Raw genomic sequence first — 27,684 nt, forward strand, 5'->3', positions numbered from 1 at the left:
CTGCATTGATCTCTCCTCGCGTCTTTTCTCTTCCCATACCTCATGCTGCCTGGTTTCCTGTGCCAGTCATTGATACAGTCATTGATTTCTTCCCACTGCGTCCTGTTCTATCCACTACTAACCACCTGTGGCGGCTAGGACAGGTGCACACAGCTGCATGGATCGGACCAAGTGAGCGGTCCAAAAAAATAGGATGACCAGCTGACATGCTGAACATTCCTTTGTAAAGAGTCTCTGGTGCCAAGCACACAAATGCAAATCTTAAAATGTAACGTTAGGTCCTCCAATAAATGCCCAACTAATGACTAAGCAACTTTCTGTTTAAAACGACTATAAAGTGGCCCTAACAAAGCTGTATGTGTGTATTTTCATGAGAGACCGGGCTCTGAGCAACTGACCTGTAGGAAGTGGCAGGGCCTGACGCTGGGTTTGAGGTCGGTGGGGGTCATGGGTTTCTCGAGGTTGAGCGACGACTTGCGGTACGCTTCCTTGGCCTGGCTCACCGTCAGCGTGGACCACGAACTCCTCTTCATGAACTTCCCCTCGGGCGCCATGGCCATGCTCTCGCACGCCGAACACTTGACGTCGTTGTTGCTCTTCGACGTCTTGAGAGACAGCTCCCCCATGTGGCCGGAGTGCACCGAGTCGGGATAGCAGTGGCTCATGTGGTCCGCCGGGTGTCGGGACATGACGCTGGGAGTGCGGTACGTGCTGTCACTGTCCAGGTTGTCGTCAGAGCTCCACCAGCCACCCGAGCGATGCTTGCCGCTGCCGCCCTCCGACTTGCGGTCTTTGCTCTTGCTACGTTTGGAGTGTTTGTGGTGGCTGTGCCCGTGATGATGGTGATGGTGATGGTGGGAGCCTTCTCGGTGAGAGTCACCTTTGGTGCCGTTCATCTTGGAGGAACCTTCTAAGGAGTGGGACTTGGTGAACAGCTTCTGGACAGAGTGGACCAGGTGGCGGATGCGTCCAGGGCTCTCGTTGCGCTGCTCTGCGGTGGTGGTGGTGGAGGTCTTCTGGTACTGCAGAGTGTGGAAGCCGTCCCGGTGCAGGGGCATCTGCTTCTCAAACTGGTCCAGCAGATTGGCGGGGATGCGGTTCATCTTGCCGCTCCCCCCGCCCCCCCCGCCGCCGCCTCCTCCTCCGCCCCCGCCTCCACCCCCACCGTGAGACGACGAGCCGCCGTCGTCCCGCTCCCGCGATTCCCTGCTGCCGCCGCCACCGCTTTCCCGCGAGCTGTTGCCGTAGTGCATCCTGGGGAAGGTGCTGCTGGAGACCGAGTGGTCGGTAGCCGACATGGCCATGGGGATCACCATGCAGTCTGAGTGGATGGAGCTCCGTGGCGAGCAGCGGTGGTGCTCCAGGGGGCAGCTCTCGGTGGGGCTGAGGAGGTAAGACGGGGAGCGGGACTCGGGGCCTGCCGACACGGGGCCGTGGTGGAGGTGATCCAGGGAGGGGTCGCAGTCGGCCTGGAGGCCGCAGGTGTGGTGTCCGGAGGAGGAGAGCTGGAGCTGGAGCTGGAGGTGGCCTGGCCGGCCGCCGGAAAGGCCCTTCATGTTCCTGGGTGGGGGGGGAGGAGGGGAGTAGCTGTCCTCATCGAAGTGCTGCGAAGGCGACCATGAATACTGCTGGTCTGTGGAAGAGAGAGAGAGAAGGGACAGAGGGAGGGAGAAGGAGAGGGTGAGTGAATTAGAAGGAGAGCAAGAGAGGGAGGTGCAGAGAGGGATGGAGAGATTGAGAGAGAGAGACAGATAGAGGGGGTGAGAGAGAGAGAGAGAGAGAGAGAGAGAGAGAGAGAGAGAGAGAGAGAGAGAGAGAGAGGGAGAGGGTGGGGACGTCTTCACATCAACAACTCATTGTGCTAATGTTATCCTCATTTGGATCCCCTCATATGGTGCCTTGACTAAACTCAGCAATCATTCCGACATAAGAGTTTCTGCACACATTTGTCAGCCACCCAAAACGAGTAGTTAAACCCCCAAAAAGTAACTAAACATGAAGCAGAAAATAAGATGCCGCACAAGCACACAGACACGATCATTCATCCCTCCTCTGCATATCTGTCTGTGTTTTCCGGGCAAAGCCAGAGGAAGAGACAAGGCGAGGCGACAGGTAGCAGCCTGCATTGCCATTTATCCAATGCAAAGTAAAATAATAGCCTATCATTCTGGAGCGGCCATGTCATCCGTCAAAGCCCTGAGCAGAGCGCTTTGAGGTGCACTGCTGGACGGGCGTGTCCTTGGGAATGGGAGGTATTCTGCTGAACACACACACACACACACACATACAAACACACGTAAGCTGACACTCAAACACACACACCGGCCACAGCAGCAGATTATAATGCCAATGTTCTGTGATCTATCATCAAGGGCAGACGTCTGAACCCTCCCCTGTTGTATTTAACTTCATCAGAGGACAGCTTGGCTTTATGTAGCTAGCGTACCACACATTCTCTCTACCATAATTGCAATGCCCTCCCATTTAATCAAGTCTAAGGACGAAGGGCACACTAATATGAACATGTTTCTGCAACTACTAGAAGTGAAGATAAATATGTTTGGCCAAGACAGCCAGGATAGACAGGACTGATTCTGGTACATCATCTGTCATTGGGCCAGTGAGACTTTGCTGGTTTGTCTGTCTCACCTTCATTTTATGGGGTACACTGAGAAATTATACAGGCTACTTAGCTAGCCTTTACTTAACTGTAGTCTCTGAACTATCTTCTATAAAACTAGCCTCTACTTAACTTTCATCGTAACTATCTACTCTTAAAAAAGACAAACAGGTCAATTAGGCACATTAAGACTATATGACTATATTGAATTATTTCTGATATTATTGTCTGCCCCTCAATGCAAGGTTGAAATCAACAGACTCAAAACCTTCTCTGCTGATAAGGAAAATATTGCTGTTATAAAGCACAAGACTAGAGAGGTCGTATTTCATGCACCTATAGAATCCGCATCTTGCCTTTTACAGACGCAACAGTCGCTGTAAAACACACACACACCCAACAACACGATTCATAAATCCCTGCTCTTCTACTCAAACTCTATAAAGAGAATGAGAGTTTTCACAAGACTGTTGGAATGGACGCCCACAAATATTGGAAGTTTTCTAATTATGCTGGATGTATGTGGGGCTGGGCACATTGGGTCTGTACAGGGAGCTGAAGCAGGTATTTAGCAACAGTCTACCTTTGTCCAGAAAAAGTTTGATGAAGGACAGAAAGATTTTTTTCATCTGTTACCAGTGAGTGTAAGGAAGGTGCTGGTCTATGTCCCTTGTTGAAACATATACCTCTAGTCATAATCTGGCAATACAATAAAGTTCCATGTGATACAAGGTGTAGAGAATGTAGATTTACAGTATAACCTGCCTTTTCTATTGACCCCTGAAGCTTGACAAGGCTGGCAGACCCTGTTCAGTTGTAGTACATCAGCTGTTGATATCCATCAGTCTAAATGTTTCATTCCTCATGGACAAGGACAGGAGCCTTGGGAGAGGCTGTCTAGTTAGCTGCCAGTTGTAAAATTGATCTAGTTTTAGAAGCGCTAAATGGAAAACAGGGGAATATTCCCCTAATGAAGCTCAAACCTGTCATTCTGAGACACAATGTCATAAGAAAACATTAAATATCAAGAAAAATGTTAAATGGCTTCCGTAAAACAGCTTTAGATTTTGAGAGACGCTAAAGGCTGTGTTTGTCTCTGTGGCGTCACTCAATTTTCAGCTACAGAGGATGACTGTGCACTGTGGGTATGAAATGATAGGCTGCTGCCTGAAGTTATGCCATAGTCGTTCCATGCAGCCAATCTCTGATGCGTGCACCTCGAAGAATCTCATAGAGCTGACTTTAATAAATGATCTGGTGGCAGGACCGTGGCATTTCCCTGGATTATACACAGCACACACAGACAGTGCCTCACTGGTCTCTCCTGTGGTCTCTCTCTCTCTCTCTCTCTCTCTCTCTCTCTCTCTCTCTCTCTCTCTCTCTCTCTCTCTCTCTCTCTCCCTCTCCCTCTCTCTCTCTCTCTCTCTTTTTCTCTCTCTCTTCCTATCTCCCTCAACTAAAAATTCTGTTCCTGTAGAAAATGGCGGGGGGAGGGTGTTGGGGTTGAAATAGAGGATTGAGAAACTGCTTCCTCCAACATGCATTGAATATTTATGTGAGACCGAGGCGGAAGCAAGAAAGCATCCTTCCAGAAAGTGCTCTCCAAACAAAGAGAGACAACGAGGGCCCATCTGTGACAACTATGGCAACAGCAAAGAGTAGACTTGTTGTTTTTGCATATATAGTGGTGCCACGGCAACTCATCCAATTACTGGAGGATCCAGGCAAATGGTTAGACAACAGTCTAACCATTGGGAGGTGTTAAAGTCGGCTACTCTGGTGTTTTAATGAAGCTCATTTTGGAGTTAGTATGGTTTGCATATAAGGATGAAACAGCAGTGCCTTCACATTTTGAACCTCACACATTAAGACTTGTGGTACGTACTTTGGTTGTGCAGGATGAAACCACCACACATGAACTCATTGTGACCTGTTCGGCATGAATCATGCCAATACACCACCTGACATCAGAGTGTCTCTCCTAGTGAGACCATGGTAACTCAATGGCTTGCTCAAGAGTCAGTCTCCCAAATCAACCGAGTCTGACAAAAACATTGAGCTTTCAACCAATCATGTCTGGCTTAACACCTGGCACATGTGGCCAATCATGTGTGGCTTAACACTTAGCACTGGGCCACAGCTCCAACAATGTCCAATGTCAATGAGCCTACTAGAGCAGTAGCCTGGACACCTGACATGGTGAAGGGACGGGAGTTATGCGAAGCCAGCTCATTTATTAGGCAGCCCTTTATCAAGCCAGTGCTCTGCTGTGCACAGGGTATGACCAAAGGTCGTTTTGCTCTTCTTATCACATTAGCATTTAAATAGCGTTATATCTGTTCAGAGTAACTCTGACAGCACCATACCCCCATTCCTTCAGCCGGTAACAGGACTTGAAAACAAAGTTAAAAGATAATACAGCAGGGAGAAGACTAGAGAGTCGAGGCGAGCGACCTTCAGAGTTGGCAATAGCTAGCTCTTGTCGGAGGAGAACATAACAAAACAAAGCCTTGATGTCAATGTGTTGCTCTGTGTGTGAGTCACCACAACAATATCACTTCAGTGAAGGATGATGAAGCTATGAACTGATTTACACCACAGCATAGCAACCATTCAACGTTGGATGACATCTTTGACATCTGAACGTACGTGGCACAGTACACAGTGCAGTCTCTAAGATTCCACGAGACCCAGCAAGAGTGCAAAGGACGAGGGTAGAAAATGACTTCAAGGATGTGACACCTCACTGATACATGACATAGGTGTCAGTTTCACAAGATCAGAGAACCGAAAACATACAACAAGAACAACCAGTGAGACTAGCTTCAACAAACAAAGACCCCCTTCCAAATGGATAAAGAAAAGGCCTAGGCTCTCATAGGAAAACAAATCGATGAACCAGCTTGATTATCCATCTCCCAAAGGTTAAACACAGTCTCCCTGGAATAGCGGCCTTTCATCAGGAAATAAAACACGGGAGAATTGTGTCCTTAACCCCTGGAGGGGGGGATCAGCGATGGTCGGGGCTCTTAAATTGGTGTGACGTCCAATGGGAAGAAGCAAACCAAGTGGCCCAGAACAGCCTTGCCTTGCTGTTTTTACACAAAACATTGCAGCTCAGGTCACTGCTTTGATATGGCTAAAAACACATTTGATTGGATCGTTAGCAAGATGGAGAAAGATATTGAAGGGATGGTAGTACAGATTTAGTGGACCATCTCTCTCTGTCTGTTTGAGGTTTTGTCACCTGCCACCCTCTCCACAGTGATAAGCAACACAGAGTACAGTACATAAGGACAGTACAGCAGAAGAACAAAGATCAGATTTGCAATTCTACATCATTTCAGTGTTCGGATTCAAGGAACAGTCAGTATTTATTCGCCACATAGCAAATCGACCTCCACATCTCAGACACCAGGGACGGTGAAAAAAAGAAAAATATCACAGGGCAATAGCTTAATTGCTTAAATACAGTGAAACGATAACATCTCGATGACAGTAGCATATTTATGTTTGTTAAAAGATGAGAAGCAAGAGCATTGTAAATATTTGAAGCAACATGTGCTGAATCAGCACGCATTCACTTGCAGAGGGTCCATTCTTGCAGCCAGAGGTTTAAATCACTGTGGGGTTTCACAATGAACCTACTGCCATGATGATGTAAGACCACAGTCAAGTACCGTAAATCTGCGCCACGGACGTGACTGTTCTCTATAAGTGCGGTGTTGTAGAGTTGGTACAGTATGGGCCATGACTGGCAACATACCAGTCCAAAGTTACAGTAACTAGTAACAACTGGAGTGTTACTAGACATGTTAAATGCACGTTTGTGTGTGTGTTTTCGTGTGTGTGTGTACATCTCTCGGTGGGTGCCTGACTGTGTGTGTTTCAACCTGATGCTGTCGTAGCCTCCGGCGTTGTCCTGTTGCGCTGATCAGCGTGTTGGTACACAGACCTGGCAGCAGATGTCTGGATCTCAGTAAAGACAGATCTCTGTGGGCCTGCGGTGCGCTAGAGGTGGGATCTGGGGCAATCAGAGCTCCCGCCATCTCCCTCTCGATGGAGGAGGGTTAGCTGCTAACACGTTGGATCAGACCAGCAGCACCGATCAACTGCAGCTGTCTGTCGGCTCGGGGCCAAGCATCAATAGCGGGACAAGGGGGAGAGGGAGATGAAGCTGTGGGAATCTGACGTAACTTGTGTGCTAGAGAGAGGGGTGGGGTGGGGTGGGGAGGGGTGGGCAGGGGTGGTGAGGGTTGTGGGGGGTGGGGAGGGTTGTGGGGGGTGGGGAGGGGTGGGGAGGGGTGGGGTGGGGAGGGGAGGGGAGGGGAGGGGTGGGGAGGGGTGGGGAGGGTGGGCGGACTGAGGACATTCATTCTGTGCGGCCAGCATGTAGGCCTTTTGAGTTGTTTTGTGATCATGTTAGCTCATAACGTAGGCTGCGGATTGAATACTCACGAGGCAATGAATTTGCTGAGGCAATGATGAACTGCATTATCTATGATGTGCTCAGTGCAATACACTGGATGCAGTTCCTCTGTCGGGGCCAAAACTGAAATGGGCTCCTGACAGGAGGCTCCTGTGTGCTGGATGGGAGATGATATCTCACCTGAGACAGAAGCAGCACTCGTCATTAGAATGACAAGAGGCTCAACATTTTGGATTGAGAGCTTTCATGTGTGCCAATCTCTTTGTTTCTCGTGAATGAATTTGAGCTTCAAAGGATTTTGCTGTGTGTGCATATAATTGCAGATTTCAAAGTTCTATCTGCTTTACCTGGTACAAAGCATTTGGGCCAAGGCCTATACAATGTGAATAGCATTGAAAACGATGTACCATCATCTCTCAAATCCTTCATTCCCGGCTCCCAAAATAGAAAATGCTCCCCTCAAAACTCTCAAGTGGCAATGCTGCCAAGCAGCGGATATTTCACTGGATGGGATTGACAAAAGGGGGGACACACAAATCCACTAAACTATGAATAAACCATGCTGGATGTGAGATCCTGCCACAGGAAACCCCTGTGTACTGTATAATGAGTAAGTCACGCGTTACATAACAACCCACCGCTGCATTCCCGAGCAAGTTGTTAGAGGGTGCCTCCAACCACAACTCGCGGTCGTCATAGCAACATTGTCTTAGACACTGTCCTGATATGAAACTGGTCTCCTCAACAGCAAATGGCCTGCATATGACAGTGCCTTGGAAAACATGCAGAGCAATCCTGTGGACTACTTAAGTTTAGATTGCAAGGAAAGCTTATAAGACAAAACATAATGGTGAACACTGCATTTTCTATGTTTTCCCATTAATATTACACAGCTTATTTGTAATGAAACAAAGAAGAAAAGGGAAGGACGAACAGAAAATCTCCTGGTTGAAAATCAACTCTGTGACAGTTCCATCAAAACTTTTCGGTCCCAGCAAGCCTTCTCACCTGTACCACGGGCACCCCTCTTCCAGAGAAAAACCTCAATTGAAATCCTGGAAGTCTAATCTGATTCCCCTTGTTCTCCTTCTTCCTCTCTCTCTCTCTCTCTCTCTCTCTCTCTCTCTCTCTCTCTCTCTCTCTCTCTCTCTCTCTCTCTCTCTCTCTCTCTCTCTCTCTCTCTCTCTCTCTCTCTCTCTCTCTCTCTCTCTCTCTCTCTCTCTCTCTCTCTCTCTCTCTCTCTCTCTCTCTCTCTCTCTCTCTCTCTCTCTCTCTCTCTCTCTCTCTTTCTCGCTCCCGGCATGCTACTGAAGGGGTGACGGTAATAACTTTGGAGATGGAGGTGATACTGACAGTCGGGCCTGAGATCCTTGTCTCGTGTTTGGAAGGAACCCGGAACACTAGAGACACAAAGTCAATCAATGTGTCGAATGATTTGTTGTGATGTTAATCTTGCATCAGCACTTATGCTGATAATTCTGGGTGTATAGAAAGGAAGGGAGTTCATGCTGAACATTTTTTTTTCTTCTACCAGTTGGTACAGTAGGATAAAACACGAGGGAGGTAAATTAGCACGTCAAATTTCAATTGAATCACTAACTAAATAATATGCAAAAATGCATGAACATAATTGCCCAAATAGTGTTTCATGCAGGCTAATTAAGCATTGATGACAAGCCCACACACACATACACAGAGACATACACACACAGATTGAAAAGGTTGCTCATAGCTCTAGGGAGTAGAGATGGACACATGCACATCTCACAGTAAAATGTAATTAGCGTAAGTGGATATCTGGGTGGTTTACTGGCTGTTTTAGAGGCAGAGAAATGAAAGGAGTGCTATTGACCCTGTTCTGGGAACACTCTAAACACATCACACTAAAGACAATTCAGCTCTGCTGCAGGAACCAAACTCCAAACATGGTAGCCTACTTGATGAACCTGTGTTGCTAACCTTGCAGAGGGGTGAGCTCTCTCTAGCTCGGCAGAGAGCGTGAGACTATCCACTGATAGCGATGATGTTATCCAGCCAACAGGATGATTAGAGTACTTACTGAGCATTTAATAAAGCATTAGCCAGAAGTAACGTCTCATTCTAATGCTTGGGAATGATAGTGTTGGCTGCATCCCTAGACAACAGCAACTTCCCATGATCCAGATTTACACACTTCAGAAGTTGGCCTTTTGAGAACAAAGGTCAATAGGCGACCACTCCCTCAAATAAGATAAGTGAGTTTGCCAACTGATTCCTTTCAAATCTATAGAGTAAGTGATAATGAGTCCTGGATGTGTCACCTACATGCAACATTGCAACATTCATAAGATCTATAGGCTTCATAAGTAAGGCTTTTCAGAAATAAATCGTGTCAGGCAATTCCACCCTACCCTCCAAATAACACAAGTTGAATCCTCCCAACATTGAGTTTGCCTACCGATTCCTCACAAAACGATCCAGTAAGGGTTGTTGCAGAGTCCTGGATGTGTAATATACATGGGCTTTTGTTCTAGAGACAATGAGTACATCAATGCATCAACCAGACCTGACAGACCAGCAGCTCCCGAAGCCCTCTGATATTACCACTGTGCCAGTGAGGCTCCTTCCCCAGACACTCACTCACACCACATGATTCCACTAATCACTCAATGGAGTGAGGTGATTTAGTTTGTCTGCCCAGGACAAGGAGAGGTAAAGGGAATGAAAGCCGAATAGTTTAAAAACCTGGACTGGATCTAGGAAGGGTCTGAATGGATCACCATCCTCCTCTCTGAAATTCCGGTAGGAAAGAGCAGGAGGCAGAGAGAACGTGAGTGAAAGAGAGAGGAGAGGGAGAGTGAAAGAGAGAGAGAGAAAGAGAGAGACAGAAAGAGAGAGCGAGAGATAGATAGAGAGAGAGAGAGAGAGAGAGAGAGAGAGAGAGAGAGAGAGAGAGAGAGAGAGAAAGAAAGAAAGAAAGAAAGAAAGAAATAAAGAAAGAGAGAGAGAGAGAGAGAGAGAGAGAGAGAGAGAAGAGAGAGAGAGAGAGAGAGAGAGAGAGAGAGAGAGAGAGAGAGAGAGAGAGAGAGAGAAAGATACTGTCGATGCTGGTACTGACATACTGTATTAGCATGTGTGACATCATCGTACATCAACATGACAGTGTGGAAGAGGTCACATGGTCATGTATGAGATAAGGAACGGGGTCGTTTCTGTGTCAAGCTCTTTCAGTGACAGTTGACATATTTGTATCCATGTTATCAGCAGCAATATGGAAATGTAGCAAGGCTTGTGGAAGGCTTCATTCCATTTTCCAAGTCTGACCTCTGATACATCTCAGAAACCTTTATCTTCTCCATCATCTGTCCTTAAGACTTGTCCTTGCTTGCCCACTGAAGGAAATAATGTAACACTATTGGTACACTGTCAACAGTCTCGACTCATGTGAAGCAAGCAGAAGTAATTGTCCATGTCAAACCGCTTATTGTGTTTATTCGTGTAAAATAGTGATAGAGGTGAAAAAATAGAAGGTATCAGATTGTATATATTTCCCAGAGATGGAGTATTTGGTGTCCCAGTGCCTCAGATGACCTGCCACCTTCCAGGCACGCAGCCACACAGCATCAAGCCAATAATTAAGGAACATCAGTCACATGATCTACCCACAATTCTATCCCAACATCATCTGGCCTTCAACGAATCATCATACTGCTTTCCCCTAATCATTCGCCAGACTTCATCCATCCTCCTGATCTTCAAAAGATATCTTTGAACGTCCACCCCTTTTTCAGACCACCAACTCTTATTCAACCATACAGGGACTTTTCAGACAACCAACCCTTATCCAACCCTTATCCAACCATTGTCCAACATCAAACATCCCTCTGCTCCGTGTCCTGCGGAGACACTCCGATTAAGCTTCTATCAGTCCCCATAGCCCACCGTCCGAGGTTGCCTGGAAACAGCAGCTTAACTACAGCAGAGATCTCCATGTTCATCCTTGCCTGAGGCTACAGAGCTCAGGTAAATGTCACACTCTGACACGCTGACAGTGAGGCAAGGTGCTTTACATTAGGAGTCACTCCACAGGTAGGGAAAAGGTAAATGATACTTGACCATGGCAGTGACAGCAGGCAGCGTTCGTTTCAGAACAACAACTCCGTTGGGACCGCTTTGCAATGCCTTTAGGTGAGATATTTCAGAACGTCCTATTTCCACCAACAAACACAGTGAAAGCAACACTTCTCTTTCTGGCTTCTGACATGGATTAAAGTTAAGCATTGAATTTCTCTGCCATCGTATGACATTTTGAGAACAGCTCGAACACCCGCTCAAAGAATGTCCCAGAGACATCTGGAAGATTGACTGCAATGGCAGAACCATCAACCACAGTGGATAACATTACCTTAGACGGATGCTTGACAGACAGAAACATTTATCCATATGGCTGTCTCGATCTGAAAGGCATTAGGGCTATAGTTCTCCTGGTGTAACATCTGGTGGTATTTTATTAAATAGTCCAATGGCCCATTTACACAATTATGACATCAAATGGCTGCACAAACATCCACAAGGCTTGTGTACACACACACACACACACACACATACTTGGACGTCATCTGCATATCGTAAGGGTAAGGACCACGCTAAGACATTACTCTGACTGCCCTATTAACTACTTTTAGGACCAAACTTTTAAAATCATACTGTTGTAACCACACACTGGGAATAACAGAGAAACCATGCTATGACCCTAACCCCATAATGAAACTTATTATAATTTTAATTATATAAAAAAACTGTTTAGATAATGCATAGAGGTTATTGTGTTGTTTCCAATGCCCCTATCCTCTTTAAGATTACATAATATGTAGAAAACAGAAATGAAAAATCCCTTACTGAATCTACAGATGGGGGACCTGCAGGCCACTTTCCTAAAAGGAAATTAAATAATTAGGCTATACAAACTCTATGAAACTAAATTAGTGTCATAAATAGGCGTAAAATAAAGACATATGGTGTGAATGTGTTATCAAGTTAGCCTGACAACAAAACAGAAACCAATAAGGGCCACAAAAAGCTTTTCCACTGTCTTGAAGGTATGAGGGAAGGCAGGAGGGGGGAAATGACCGTTCAGCCAAACAGAATGAGCACAGGAGAAGTGGCGTGGTTATGATTGATTAATGTTGTTGTGCTTGATTTAACAAGGACTATATGTAACAATGCGGGGAATCTGTTTCGCTGGATGGTCAATTTAGTACAATTTAATACCTAATTATGTTTCACTTGGCATAATTTATGCCGCTTGGATCTGAACAATGAGAGTTCGGGGATTTAATTGATGCAGGCTCCCACCATGGGTGCTTAGAATGCTAAAACCAGGTTTTGGTGTGTGAGACAGACTCTTGATAATAACTCATTAAGTTGAGTTATTAGTAACAGGCATTCATACCCAATGCTAAGCTTTATGCTGTCATAGAGTGCTATTGGTACTTTAATGTCACTGATGTCTTAAGAACAAACTGGGAATTTGTAAACATTTATTTCCGCCCTACTAGATTTTCAGAGGGATTATTAAACTGTTCATGATTGTCCGATAAACCTGAGCTCACCTGATCTATGTCCTGAAGACTGATGCCAATAGTAAAGGCCAAATTGATTGACCCCCTTACCACCTCTTTACGTATTAAATATTCACTCTCGTAACAGGCCTGCTATACACAAAAGACATAACCCAGTATATCCACATGCACACACGAACGCGCATCCACACACACACACACACACACACACACACACAGAATTACTCACACTAGTATCTGTTGTCCCCAATCACACAAGGACTGTGTAAGAGCAGTAAGTTGAGTCTTGGAGCAATTCTCTCTCTCTCTCTCTCTCTCTCTCTCTCTCTCTCTCTCTCTCTCTCTCTCTCTCTCTCTCCTGAGAACAACTGAAACCCTTCAATCGATCAAAGCTCCGTGTCTGGGGGGCATGAGGGAGGGGTATCTGCTCCTGAGCGGATCCCCCTCCTGAGCACGGCAACACGGATATGTGAAAATGTGTGAAGACGTGCAGTACATGCAGTACAGTAAACACGCAGCCTGCACTCCTCAATGACCGGGTGCAAGGCAACATATAATTCATGGCGAGAGCATACATTTTAGACTATAAAATCATTATTAAAATGAAACAAAATAACTGGAAACTATAAGATCTTCTGCAGGTCTACAATAAGAGCTTCTGAATCTAAATTCAAGTATTTTAAGCAGAATACCATTACAAAAGAGCATTTACATTAGGCGTCATCTTAACTAGATAATGTAATACCATGTAAGTGGCAGGTAATAGAAGGATTAAAATATATCCAAGAGGTAACACCTTTTAATACAGGCCATTACATAAACCCAGTTTTAAAATAGCACGAGGAAAACTCCACAAGGCCTTATGAGACAGAAACCCATGGTTTAGACGAAAGATTTCCCTCCCTGATCCAAATGCAAAGTAACTTAGTAACGGTAGCAACACAGCAGGCTGAGACACTGCCTTTAGATGCTAGTCTCTCCCCCGTTCAGCCCACGTAAGGGTGGCTAGGCTGGGCTAGGCGGCCCTGAGAGAGACTAGGTGAGCACAGGAGGGAGGGAGGGAGGGAGGGAGGGAGGGAGGGAGGGAGGGAGGAGGAAGGAAGGAAGGAAGGAAGGAAGGAAGGAAGGAAGGAAGGAAGGAAGGAAGGAAGGAGGGAGGGAGGGAGGGAGAAAGAGATGAAGGAGAGAATACTGTGTAGATCATGAGGTACAGTAAAGTATGAGAGAAAGTAAAAGATAAAGACTAAATGAGATAGAGGCTAATCCGTTGACCCATTCATTTAAACACTTGTTGTATTCAATTCTTTATTCATTTGCTTAGTTCCCAACAGTATAGCTTTCTTTTCCTATTTTAGCACATGGAATAAAGGATGAGATCAAACAGAGGAGAGGAGAAGATGCATTTGAACCAGTGTAGCTGAGGCAGGCCATGAGTTCAGTAACTACCACTGCCCCAGTAAAAGCTACTTTGTACTGTGTATTAAAAAAAACGGGAAGACAAGATGCAATGTGATGCTACAGTAGGGTTCTGTAGCAGGTTAAGTGAGCAAAGTACCTGGGGAAATGCTTTAACTGGTTCTTGTGCAGGAGAAGTGCCAGTTCAGGAGACAAAGATGGATTGTTTGTTTTGGTGAGACAAATCCAAGTGGGGTAGTGTGTGCACAGCGACTGTTTATCAATGATGCTGACGCTTTATTCTGGATATCACAGTAGTCTTTTGTGTTGTTATTAGAAAACTCAACCACCAAGCCCAGTCACAATAACGGCAGCAAGGAGTTATATTTTCAGCATGATATCTGCTGGTTACACTGTAGGAAAATTAATGATAGGAATACGTGTATAGGAATACGAACACAACACCTTGCCCCCCCCTATGTAGTATTTCACCCTAGGGAAGTGAGGCTGCCAAGCCATGAATAAGACCATTAACCACATGTAATGTGCAGATTACATTACTGAAAGCAACACCTGGGGTCCAGAGAAAACCCCACATCTATCATGTAGAGAACCAGTGTTTCGGCTCAGGACATACATGACCCCAGTGTGGCCTGCATCAACCTGGGCTGACTGTACCTGGTGGAACCCCGGAGGTCCTGGAGGTGAATGTATGCTATTAACCTTCCAGATTCTTTTTTTTTTGTAATTGTTTTTTAAATTACATGTCTAGTCAGGGTGCAGGGTGCACAAGGTACATCTGTGTACTATTTGTGTGCCAGTATAAAATGTAAAAATGTATAAACTAGCTGGTTCACATACAGACACACACATACACACACAAAGCCACATTATAATAACACGCAAGGTTATTATACATTTGTGTGCAGACAGAACTAGTAATGTGCAACTGTAGTAATCCTTTTGGAAGGAGATGTGGAAATACAGACAGGGATGCAGAAGTTATCATTGTGTGCTTCCACAATCTAGCAACCATAACCAAAAACAAACTCTGGGAACGTTTGTTTGAGCGGAAATGAACCGACACTGAACAAATCAAATGGGAGCGTCTCATCCACCAATGATTCAGTGCTGCTTGAAGTCGGTCCTGGATCACAGAATGTGATGTGTAATTCTGGGTGTTCAGGATGATGTTTATCCCCAGGGTTTTCTGTCGAGCATCCGCCTCCCTTCCTGAACTATGCTTTTTACTTTTGGAAGCTTGAGTCTTCCCTACTGAAAAAAACGCATGTGTTCTCTATGGGCGGGGGGTGCTATTTTTAGCTGTGAAGAGTGTGGCTCTGACTCTTGGTGTCGTACCTCAGAGGCACACATTGCCCGCTGTCATGAATGAGAATGAGTTGGAACATTAGGGCTTTTGTTTGAAGTACACGGTGTAATTAATAATGTATATCCAACGAGGAAATGGAGAGCCTGTTCCACAAAGCTTTGTTGCTCAGAAGCGAAACATAGTGGATCTCTCACTTGGTGGCCTTATGATTGGAAACTCAAAGCGTATAGAATAGAGCCGGTAGGGGAAATGCTTTGTTGAGAGCTCGCTAGAATGAAAGGCTGTCATTTTTTGGTGGTTGCTATCACTACATTTCCAGAGTTCAAGTTTGGAGTCCTCAGAACATGAGTGTGATGTTTAACAAACCATTATACTGACCGGAAGCTTTGTATCTGCCAGCCTGCTGGAAAATATCTATTTTTCAATCAGCTAGTATATTTACCTGCTTTAGACTATGGTTAATAGCTAGTGGAGCTTTAGACAAACACACTTACACACACATACACACAAAGACCCACACACCATGAACCAAGTGTGACATGATGCTCTGACAGATAGGGGCAAAATGAAAACCAATATTTACATTCAAATTGCTTTCAAATCAATGGAGAGGGGAGTCCTCGTTGGCGGTAAGAAGTGCAGAAAAAAAGGAGAAGAAAACGGATAGAAAGTGCCCTTCTTTATTACTCCCATTGACATTGTTTGAATCCCACAAGCTTTTCTTCTCTGCTATTGAGCTGCTGTCTGGAAAAATGAAAGCCTGTATGTGCACTACTAATGTGTCTCTGGGGTTATGATTAACTATGAAGACATAGGGAGAGGGCACTAGGGTGGCATCACTTCTAATACATCTGAATCCAGAACATCACTCTCTGCATCCAAAACACAGTCTGAAGTTTTGGATTGGAAACCTTTGGCAATAAACAGACCGCAGACTTGGCGAGGACTAGGTAAGAGCTAGGCTGCTTGATGGACCTTCTCACCTAGTATGGGGTGGCGGGGGCATCAACAAATAGGTTTGCTGTAAAATACACATCTACTAGGTATTACACCACCATAGAAGGCAGACAATTGCCATCTGTCTTGCCCTAGCACCACTATTTCCTCAGAGATTATATAATGTAGCGCCAACATCTCTCAATGGTTACCGAAATACAAATAGGAAGCATGCCTCCCCACATACAAACACACATACCCATCAGGCCTCAGCCATTGGTTGAATGAATTTGTTGCCAGTGAAGCACCTCCACCACAGAAAACTCATGAATAAAACCTTAGCAATAAACTGTGATCATCATCAGAAAGTACCCTGTACACAACTTGGAGATGAGAGAAAGCCTCTTAGGGCTCTGTAATCACAGCCGTGTAGAGGGCCAATATCACAGAAGAAATGTGATTCATGCATAAGAGCCTCATGGGCATAATGTCATTGATCTAAAAGAAAAGTTTGATGCAATGACAGAAATAACCTGAAATAATAGCCTGGTTTTAGAAGACTGTGTGTATGTGTACGTGTGGGTGTGTGTGGGGTCCTTATTAGAGTAATTGCCTCTTGTCGTCTAAACTTCCGGGGGGAAGCTCGTGTCTGGAAGTGAAACACAGCAGAAACCACGAACACCCCCCCCCCCCCCCCCACGGTTCCTAAAACGACCACATTCAGATTTTAATAAGGCGGGCTTTAAAAGGAGCTGTACCCCAGGGGGGGAAGGGGTTAGAAGACCTCAGAGAGAGACTCTGATGACCACAGCACTACCCGCAGAGAAAATGAAGGAGGAAGGGAAGGGGGGGGGGGGGGGAGAGAACGTAGATGCAGGGAGATGGACAGAGCGAGGAGAAAGGAGGGTAAGCAGGGATGTCAGATTGATGACAGCAGCACAACACACAGAGACGGAAGAGAGAAAAAAGGGGGGAAAGGAGGAGAGGAAAAGAAGGAAAGAGTCCTCAGAGTCAAGCAGAAACGCCCTGATGACCACAGCACAATTCTAAGAGAGAGAGGGAGGAGGAAAGAAGTCGTGATGATGATGATAAGGGGATTTCCGCATGTGCATTTTTATCCAAACGACATCTTAATGGCCAATTAGAGAAGCCCCTGCAGAGGTCCTAAGGAAGATAGCATCAGAATTTTACACGAGGGAAAAAATAAGATAATTGTGCCAACACACAAAAAAACCTGGCATTTCAACGTGTTATTCATTGTGTTATATTATGTGGTAGTCTTTATGTGAAAATCCCATGTTTCAATTGGATGGGACAAAGACAGGTGGAATTGCTATCCCCTGAGCCCACCATCAGCTTGTCACAGTTGACAGGTGAATGATGTCACAGTGAGCCAGGCTCGGAGATATGACACGTCCCGAGGCCTATTTGCCTGACAAGGAATGACCAAGTCACGGTAATTATGCAATTTACATTCTGATGGTTAGGGATGTTAAGAGCTCTGGTGTCCATAATGACTTCATGTCCCACTATGTTTTGGCAACAAGATTCAGAGAAAATAGTCTGTTTAAGGTGACTCTATTCTGGATTCACAAAAGCAAACAAAAAATTTATGATTATTTAACCATCAAAAGTAATATACCTGAGTTGACAAAGATAAACATTTCCATTTTGGATTTGCCAGACCCATGGTAGAAAATCATGGGTTCCTCCAAAAATCCCTTAAGAACACTTGTATCATGCATAACTTTCACCTTGACCAGCCCAAAATTCAGTGACCAAGAGGAGCCTGTCCCCATCCTCTTTTTCAGTCATATTGTGGTGGCTGTCCAGCAGCCTTCCCTCTCCATTGTAGGTGGTCTGGTCAGGGGAGAGTGTACTGTAGCTGTCCCCACAGCCATTATCCTGCCCCACCCTCCACCCAACCGAGCCCCTCTTTCCCCCTGCCATCATCCTGAACAACAACTGTCTGGGAACTGTCTGGGAAAACAACTGTCTGGGACCCTCTCCCTCTTCTCACCAGCTGCTTCAATCATTGAAGTGGGAATCCCCCTCTCAACCTACACTTGGAAAGAAAATTCTGAGAGTGAGACAGAAAAAGAGTGAGAGAGAGTGAGTGTAAGCATCAGTACTGTCACACTGTGTACAGTATGAGACAGACATTTCCTCAGACATTTGTTGTGCCTCTGCACATTGAACCTGTGTGTGATGGTACTGTATGAGATCTTTCAGGCCAGGCCACCTATTAAACCCTGTGCCCCTCACAAGACATTGCCTCTGTAAACAATTTTGTGTAGGTGCACAAGCCTAGTAGGAAGAGACATCTGTCATATTTGTATAAAAAATATCTGGGTTCAAACTAAATATGTTCAGGTCCACTTCTTGAGAAACCTTGACGTCATGTAGAAGAAATCAAAAGCAAAATAGAGAGAGAAGTGCAGCGGAAATTGTTGTGTTGTAGCGGGTCAGCCCGGTTGGAGAGCAGGTAAAGCTGAAAGAGCAACTTTAGTTGGTTTGTCATAAGCTCACGAGACTGCCTCCTGCACGCCCGGTAAGAAAATAAAGGCTTGCAGTTTTAATGACATGTTTGCTTAATGCACTTCACTGGGCTACTGGGGCCAGTCTTTAGATGTTTTATATATATATATATATAAATAAATATATCTACTCTTAGATGGCTGTTGGTGACACAAAGCCTTCTTTGCCATCCTAGCTGACGCTAAGCCCCTGAAATGTTGTGTTGTGCCCAAAGCTGTGAAATTCTCTGCAATCTTGTGGCTACTCCCTCCAACAGCTTGTGTTTGAAGGCTGCTCAGCACAGCTTAGAGCGTGTCGCCTGGCAGAGGCTGAGCTGCTGGGTACAGCCTACCACAGCACAGCTCCCAGGTAAGCCACTTGGTCTCCTTATTCCAGCAAACAGTGTACTCTGTCAGGTGTTTTGATTTTAAAAGCCTGTGTCTGCCAATTGTGGTCCAATTGCTGATACTTGATACAGATGAACTTCCAGTCATTCTATTCTACACTCTCCCCACATCGTTGGCCCTTCTATATATCAGGCATCAAACCTTCGTCTGCAGCCTGGCATGTGTCCTGCCTGTCTAGCCTGGAAACGATGCAAATGGCTTTGGAGAATCAGATAATCCATGCTGCCCAGTTCGATATGGAAATATGTCCCTGTGCACAGGGGGAATATGTATTATGGTTAATTGTATTACCGATGGCTGCAGGCTCATCCCCTCCCCCTCACCCTCCATAACATGTCCCATAGTGTAGAACTCAAGCAGAATACAGTAAGGCCCCCCCACACTGTTTTGGTAATACAATTACTTATTCTGCAATCGAAGACACAAAGAGCAAGGCAATTCAAGTGATCTGCCTTTGATAGAAAGCGCTGCGTAGCTCTCTTTTGTGATCAGAGATCAAAGTTTGAAGGTTGCTCAGTGGGATATTTTCCGTCATTGGCTTGACATTGTGTGGGACAGAATGTCTAAGTCCGAGGGCAAGTCAGTTAGCTGGGAGTCTGATGAGACGTCACGTCTCATATAACGCTTATTCCCTCCTGGCATTTACCTTGGAAAGCAAATGCTAACTATGGGCTAGAGGTGAAATCTACCTGGCTAACTCTTTTCCCTTGCACATTCTCTCTCAGCCTACTACTATACCCCCGCTTCTCTTTCCACCCTTACCATACCTCTCTCTGTCGCTCCCTCACTCTCTCTCTCTCTCTCTCTCTCTCTCTCTCTCTCTCTCTCTCTCTCTCTCTGACGTGTCCCTTATGAAGCTGTGCAGCATCCAATTTCAAGGCCAAGGGCCTGAAGGAATTCCTGATTAATGAAACAATCTCAAATTATTCTGAATGGTTTCCAACCTTCTTTCTCATGTTCCACGAAAAAGAAGAAGAAAAGAAGACGTGTGGTCTGCAACGGAGTTCAAGCATAGTTTTTTGCCTCCATTCCATCACGGCTGGATTAAAACTGGACAAGGTGGGAATTGAACTGAATGATAATGGATAGGTGGTAAATCTAGGCAGTATTTTTTTGTATCTTCCATATGGTTGCGACATACAAGGGTGCCTTAAAGCAAATAAACACTGAGGCGACAGTACATAACAGCCTTGAGGTTGTGTTCATCTAATGCTTGGGGTTTCTCATATGCGTTTTCCAGTTACAGGACACGTTTGAATGTCCAATAATTGGTGACTGTGACTGTTTGGGTTTAGCGACAGATGGATTTCCTCTTGTGAAAAGTGTTGTGAATAACAAGTGTGTTATATGAGAGTGATAACACCCAGACATCGGGACATGAATCGTTGTTTATTTCTCATTTTTTCAACCAGCTGCATGAGTGCATGAGTGTGCAGCGGTTTTGTCACATCATCGACTTTTGGTTTGTCTGGTTGACTGTAATAGCCCATCTTACTTGACATCCTTCATAGATTATTGGAATCAAAACCACGGTCACACTACATTCCACGTCTTATGACACAGAAGAGGTAATTGGATGGTTATGGATGGTAAAACAATAATGTTGGATTTCCCAGGCATGTAAGGAAATCCCCACTTGAAATGTCTGAGAACAAACACAACAAACTGTTTTCAAATGATTTACTATAATTTGTTTTTTGACAACCTAACCATCCATATTTCACAGCCTTCCCATTTTCTGGACTGGAAATCTGGAAATGGAAGTTTCTGCATGAATAGAGCTATAAGCAGCATTGCAGTTTGCCGATGTTTGAAGTTTGAAGGGAAAAAAATGCAGTGGGAAATAATGTAACGCTAAGTGCTACTCTCTGCCAAACATAGAGCTACAGTGAGCTAAAATAAAAAGGCATGCTGTTTTCTACAAGGAAGGCTTCATGTGGATGTGTTTCTTCAGGAAGTGGCAAGGCTGAGAATGAATTGCACAGACAGGTATGTGGATGCTGGATAGAAGACAATCAGTTTAAGGTGAACCAAGGCTCAGGATAATGACTTTCTCCCCTCTGCTTCATGCGGGAGACTCCATGAGCAAACCATCCTCACATAATGCACATTCATCTCCACTCGGTCTATTTCAATACCAGGAACTCACCCACACTCCGATAAGTGCAACACACAATGTGCATCGCTTTGACCTTGTTGCCTCCACCACCCCAGCCTCCGGCCTCCACCCTCGATTCTGTCTTGCTCTATCTGCTTGGGGAATGACGGATATCGAAGCTCTCTGTCACGGATGTCGAGAAGTAGTCTTCATTGGGTTTCTCATCAGAGAGCCGTTGCAAGCAGAACCATACCGCCAAGACAAGTTACTGTATTGTCAATACAGTGTTTATTACTAACTAACTACTTCGTCTTCTTGTCTAAATCAATATTGAAGTCGACATCTAGGTAGCAGACTGACGCCGTGGCTACTGAGTTGATACTGGACTCCTAAGGGGAAGTCTTTTGGCTCTAAATCCCTCTGATCAGCGCCTGGCATGATGGGAGAAGACTGATAATGGTCCCACAATCCCCCTGACTCAAGGGGACATAACAGGAGATATGCCCCCTTCCTGGCTGGGTGCTCTGTGTAGCACTATAGTCAATGTATTCATCTAAACCTGATAAGTCCTGACGGCTTTCGTCTCCATCCTCCAGAGATTTGGGAACTCGTGGATGCTCTATGGGTGCCTGTGTGAATGTGCGTATGAGTTTGTGTGTGTAAACGATAGAGAGAGTAAGTGTGTGTGTGTGTGTGTGTGAATACTGTAAGTGTATAAAAGAGAAAGAGGAGCAGGTGTTGGAGGGTGGCCCAAGCAGGGGCTACTCATGCCTCAGTTCTTCATAGTGATGGGTTTAGGGTTAGCTGACCCAAACCCCTAACCCAAACCCCCTAACTCCACCGCAACCCTAACCCATTAACCCTAACACTCTGCATAGTTTCTATGCATAGTAGCTCTGCAATTAGATGGCTCACATGGTCACCGATATCTCTGCAATATTTCTGGACAGGGATTACAGATTCCCTCCAACACACAAGTATTCTGCCTCTGCTGTTCACATTCACACAAGCTCTTGTTCACTCTACGCATCTTTTCATCCACTTCCTCCTTCGCTCACGCTTGCTGACTCTCTCTCTCCTTCTCTTATCTCCTCCGTCCTGCCCCCTCCCCCCCACCCCAATTCACTCTGGGTTGTAGTTCCTCTGAGCTAATGTGGGTCTGTGGACATCAATCTCTGTGTGGCCTTCCTGCCCTCCTAGTCATTCAGATGTGACAAGAGCATCATCACTGTGGTGCAGCCTGCCAGCTAAAAATGCCACCCTGGAAATCCCTACTGACCAACCCCTAAGACCACTTCAATCCATCAGGAACAAACGCTGTGGCAACACTAAACACATGCACACTGTGCATATTCTGTCACACACAAACACATGCACACACGTACACACATCACAAACAAACCCAGTCCCTCGGAGCCTAGCCCCCCCACCCTTCATCCATTAAGGGAAGGTCATGGGCACCCAGTTATCGCGCTGGATTTGATTATGTCCTAATCCAATCAGTGACCAGCAAGGGCCCACATTGATTTTAAACATGAGGAAATGCTTAGATGACTTAAAAACGCATGTGGGAGAATCCTGGACAAGGTTATACAGTACAGTGGATATGTGTCTGTGTGTGTGTGGCACCGCTTTGAAAGTATGTACAGAAAGAGGATTCATATCGCTGATTGACAACGGTGCCAGACTCATTCAAACCGTTTTACTGTATACTGTATACCTTTATGCAGTGAGCAGGGACAAGGAGGAAGGTGGAAGCACAGGACATACAGGCACCAGGAAGAGCTAAGGTTATAACGATTTAGCCACTATGGCTGCCCCAGTACCCACACAGCAATACCAGATAGACTGAATCGAATAAATAAATAAAACATAGGCTTATTCATGCATATCTTTGCTCCTTTTCCAAAGGAGAAAAAAAATAAGATCCACCAGGAAACAAGGAGATGGTCAGAATTTTGAAGTATGAGGTTAGCAAAGATCAGCCAACGACATGAAGGTTAGATGATGATGAATCAGACAATTTGGCAGACGACTAAGCAGTTTTCAGCCAATCAGAGGTCTCTGTCGCAGTCGCCAGGGAATGTCCACAAACACACACACACACACACACACACAAGATGATGTTAAGCAGCAGTGGCTCGGCCTTCTAAACCAGTGTTCTTCAGTTGTAGTCCTGGGGCAATCAGGTGGCAGGTGGTTTTGATCTACTCTAGCTGATAGACTCGATTCAATAGATGCATTAGCATCACATTTATGACACAGATTTGTATTATTTACAGGAAAAAAAATGCTTTTGGAAGGTTCTTTTAGTTACGGACTAGGCTTTTCTATGTATTGGGAACTAAGGTTGTTTGGAACGGGAAGAAAAGCCATATTCTAGCTATCCAGACCACAAGGTACGAAGAACACTGCTTCAACACAACCTCATCCGAGGCTGCCAGCCTCGGGGATGAAGGCGTCGCTACGGCGAGGACACACTCACCTTCAGGCTCACCACACAGAGTGCACTGTGATTCTACAAACCAGAGTCAGAGAAAGAGAGACAGAGAGAAAGAGAGACAGAAAGAGAGAGAGAGAGAGAAACACAAACACATTAATTACAAACCATCAGCGGGTTACAATGGTCAGGATGAGACAGAATGCTGAAATGGTCAGAGGAGATTCCTTGAGGCACCCAGTTTGTGAAGCATCATTCAAAACCAGTGAGCCCCCCTCCCCTCACACCATCCCTTATAGCCTTGTCAATGCCGAAATGCCCTCATACACCTTGTAAACAAACAAATTCAAACATGAAGACAGACAATTAGAGTCTAAATCTCCTTTTTTTTCCAAGTCTTTAGCCCTTCAGAGTGAAACGCAGATGGGGAGCGTCAGAAGGACTAACTATGCATGTATAACGTGGCCATGGGGCACTGACTGTTGTGTATTAGTCAACATGAATTATATGACAATGTAAAAACCAAGAGAGAAGTGGAAAAAGAGAAATTGCGAAAACCAAAGACAAACAGAAAGGTGGTTCAAGGAGAGAATGAAACTATGGAACAGAAGAGAAACAGTTTCAGTTAGTCTGCCAGTGAAACTGAACACAACGTGCCATAGCATAGTTCTGCAAACACAAGTTAAGACTAAATGCAACATATAATAAACTTTATCGATACCATTTTAAATGTATAAAGTACACATTTAGGTATATTCACACAGTATATTTACTGTAAAGGAACATGTATTCTGATGTAGAAAATGATTTTGTACACCTTATTTTTCACTTATAAGACACATTGGTAATGTGTTGGAAGTGTGACTGTAAGCACAAACATGGCTTCACTGACCTCCAACATGATAGCCAGGCATAAGTGCTGATGATACTATCGCTGTACATTTACATGCACAAACCAGGCTCGCTGCAGTGCTCCTAATTAAACTGTTTACCAAGCTGTCGGAATGGTGAAGTAAACTGTCACTGTGTCACTGTGCTCTTAGAGAGCTTCAACAAACAATGATCCAGATCGGTTGTAAGGGAAACAAACACAGGCCTAATGAACTCAAGCAGGTATGTTTTTGAGAACAAGCTCTGCTAAACACATCCTCAAGTGCTGTGGGACCATGCATCTCTCAGTACAGTGGAACAACAAAGTCTATCCATCTCTCTCTGCCTCTTTTCTCTCTCTGCCTCTCTCTCTCTCTCTCTCTCTCTCTCTCTCTCTCTCTCTCTCTCTCTCTCTCTCTCTCTCTCGCTCTCGCTCTCTCTCTCTCTCCTCTCTCTCTCTCTCTCTCTCTCTCTCTCGTTCTTTCTCTCTCCTCTCTCGCTCTCTCTCTCTCTCCTCTCTCTCTCTCTCTCTCTCTCTCTCTCGTTCTTTCTCTCTCTCTCTGTCTCTCTCTCTCGTTCTTTCTCTCCCCAACCCTCTCAATCTCCCTTCTCGAAAGTTCATGCACAGAGGCTGAAAGGACCTTGTTATTTTAGTATGTAGGCTCATAAGCCAAATCACATCAATTAGTCACTTAATTATATCTACAACAACCTTCTCCCTTGTTGTTGGAAAGCAGAGTGCAGTATGGCAGACCTCACTACTGTATGTGTTCCAGTCATGCTCACAGCCAGGCTTACAGAGGGCAATGAGTTGTGTGTAACCTTATCAGGACCCGAGGACATGGTTTTGGCCCTTAACAGACACAGAGACTTTCACTCATTAGGCTAACATTGATTCAAAACTGGACCTGTCAGCCAGAGACAACTAATAACACAGGTACCCTGAAACACACACACACACACTCTCTCTCACCTCCTCCTATCCCAGTCATAATCCATTCACCCTTTCTACCATGACCTTGCTCTTACCGGGGGTGTAGTTCAGAGAACTTGTCAAGGCATCATGTCTGCCTGGAATGTCTCATACTCTCTCTAAACTGGACTTTTATGATACTGCATCTACAGAACATGCAATCTAACATGACATGACACTTTTTTCAGGTGTTCAGGTTCACTTTTTTCAGGACTTTACCAGGAAGTTACCAAATACACCTTTGTGCTGGTTAGCTTGAGGATGATTCCTCTATAAATCAATTATGGTGTTTGCATGCTAACCAACAATTTATCTGTCACCAGGCAACCTCTCCTCCTCCTATTCCATACGACAACAGTGACATTGCATCTCTGTCAAAATAATTCTGCCCGTAACCAGTGATAGGAAAAAGTCTGAGAGACAGAGTCAGAATCCAGCTGTTACTGTTGATGTGCAAAGTGCTCTGTAACACTGACTGACAATGTGAGAACTGCAGCGTAATAATGTTTGGCATCCTCCTCTGCTAGTCTAAGTGCTACAGTAATGCCTTCGAACAATTGCCTCGTCTTGAGGGGCGGTGCCTCAAGCACGTTATGTGAGGCAGAACGCTAAGACGATTTACTGGTTTAATTATTCTCCTCTCCTTTCCCTCGGTCCCCACAGTACGGTTCCACAAAGCCCAGGCAATCAGTTTCATGAGTTTGTCCATCGTGTGTATTTAAAGCAGGACCATCCTCTTTAAATTCCCTTTGTAAAGTGTTGTGTGTGCTGCTTTTATAGGGACTGTTGCTGATATTGTTGCTATGCAACCCTCACTCACTTAACCCTTTACTAAAGTCTTTAATAAATACTTCTAATGTTCAGTGAGCCAGCTGAAGATACAGCTATATTCAGCCTTTGCTGAATATCGCTGTATCTTTCACTCTGTGGGAGGGGTCAAAATATGTCAAACTACTCTGACTGTACATTGTTGGGTTGACAAAATGACTATTTATTTTAAATAAATGAAACACTTTTGACTACTAATGGCAAAGCATGAAAAGTGGACCAATTTTAACAATGTGTACAAGACATATACACAGTATTTTCCCTATTGGGAACTGAAGCCTTATTGAGACATCCTGTAGGCTGCCTTAATGTGGATGCTGTTCTACTCGGAAATGCTGTAAGCGGTTGCCAAGCAACCGAAGGGATTGCACAATCAACTGATGTGAGCACAAAGAGTGAAAAGGATGGAGAGCAGTGAAGTCCTAGAGACAAGCAAAAAGAGAGATATAAGGAGATAGCAAGAAGGAGAGGAAGAAGGAAAGAGAGAAGGGAGAGAAAGAGAAACTTAGAAGAGCAGACAAGAGCTGAGGACTCGAGCGCGAGCCTTCAATTCTACAACTAAACCTCTACCAAGGTAGACTTAACAGCTCTCATTTCAATCACGAAAAACCTAGGTGTTTCTTGGGGCGCACAGCACTTGGCCTGATCTTACCCCACGATCACGCCTGCACAGCTCTCTGTCCGAGCCCCCCCCCCCCCCCCCCCTCTCTAGCTGTTTTGATAATGTATTCTTCTGTAATTAACATCTTCATCTCCATATTAGCAGCTCCACTCACACCTCTCCTGCCTGCTGGTCCCTGCCTCCGCCCCCCCGCCTCGACTTGCAGGAGGTGCAGGTGCTAATGAGCTGTCCTCCGTCCTGTCTCTTCACAGGAATGCGCCGTCTCTCTGCTTGGCGAAAACACGTCTCTGATTTAAACAAGAGATGTTAGACCAGGGATAGAACAGGTGAGGGTGCGATTGTCACCGTGTGCAGGAGACCAAAAAAGTTTGGTTTGGAGAGACCTCAGTGGGTATGTTGTTCGTGTTGTGATCTGCGAGTTGTGTCAGCAAGTGCGTGCCTGCCGTGTTTTGCCAAGGCCGTTTGAAATCAAATAGGAGTTTGTACAGTTGAGAAAAATAAAGTTTTAAAAGAGACATACATATCGGTGAACACACACAAGCATGCTCGCACACAATGTCCTCCCTCCCACACACCCATAATGACAATTGAGAGGAAGTCAATAAATAAAGCTGAGTAATTTGTACAGCGCGAGCACACACACGCACACGCATGCACA

The 27,684-nt window shown here is 45.2% G+C and overlaps 1 protein-coding gene across 1 annotated transcript in view; it reads right to left on the minus strand.

The window, feature by feature from the left end:
• The window catches only part of dlgap2a (discs, large (Drosophila) homolog-associated protein 2a), a 127,953-nt gene that overhangs the window by 40,554 nt on the left and 59,715 nt on the right, over positions 1–27,684 (minus strand). Inside the window, exons 3-7 of the mRNA XM_067243296.1 lie at positions 23,775–23,811; positions 13,235–13,253; positions 7,144–7,185; positions 1,226–1,628; positions 399–1,138 (exon numbers count right to left, since the gene is read on the minus strand). Of these exons, the coding sequence (XP_067099397.1) occupies positions 399–1,138; positions 1,226–1,628; positions 7,144–7,185; positions 13,235–13,253; positions 23,775–23,811 (1,241 nt within the window). The remainder of the gene's footprint in view (positions 1–398; positions 1,139–1,225; positions 1,629–7,143; positions 7,186–13,234; positions 13,254–23,774; positions 23,812–27,684) is intronic.

This window comes from Osmerus mordax, chromosome 9, assembly GCF_038355195.1.
Source record: "Osmerus mordax isolate fOsmMor3 chromosome 9, fOsmMor3.pri, whole genome shotgun sequence".
Lineage (NCBI taxonomy): Eukaryota > Metazoa > Chordata > Actinopteri > Osmeriformes > Osmeridae > Osmerus > Osmerus mordax.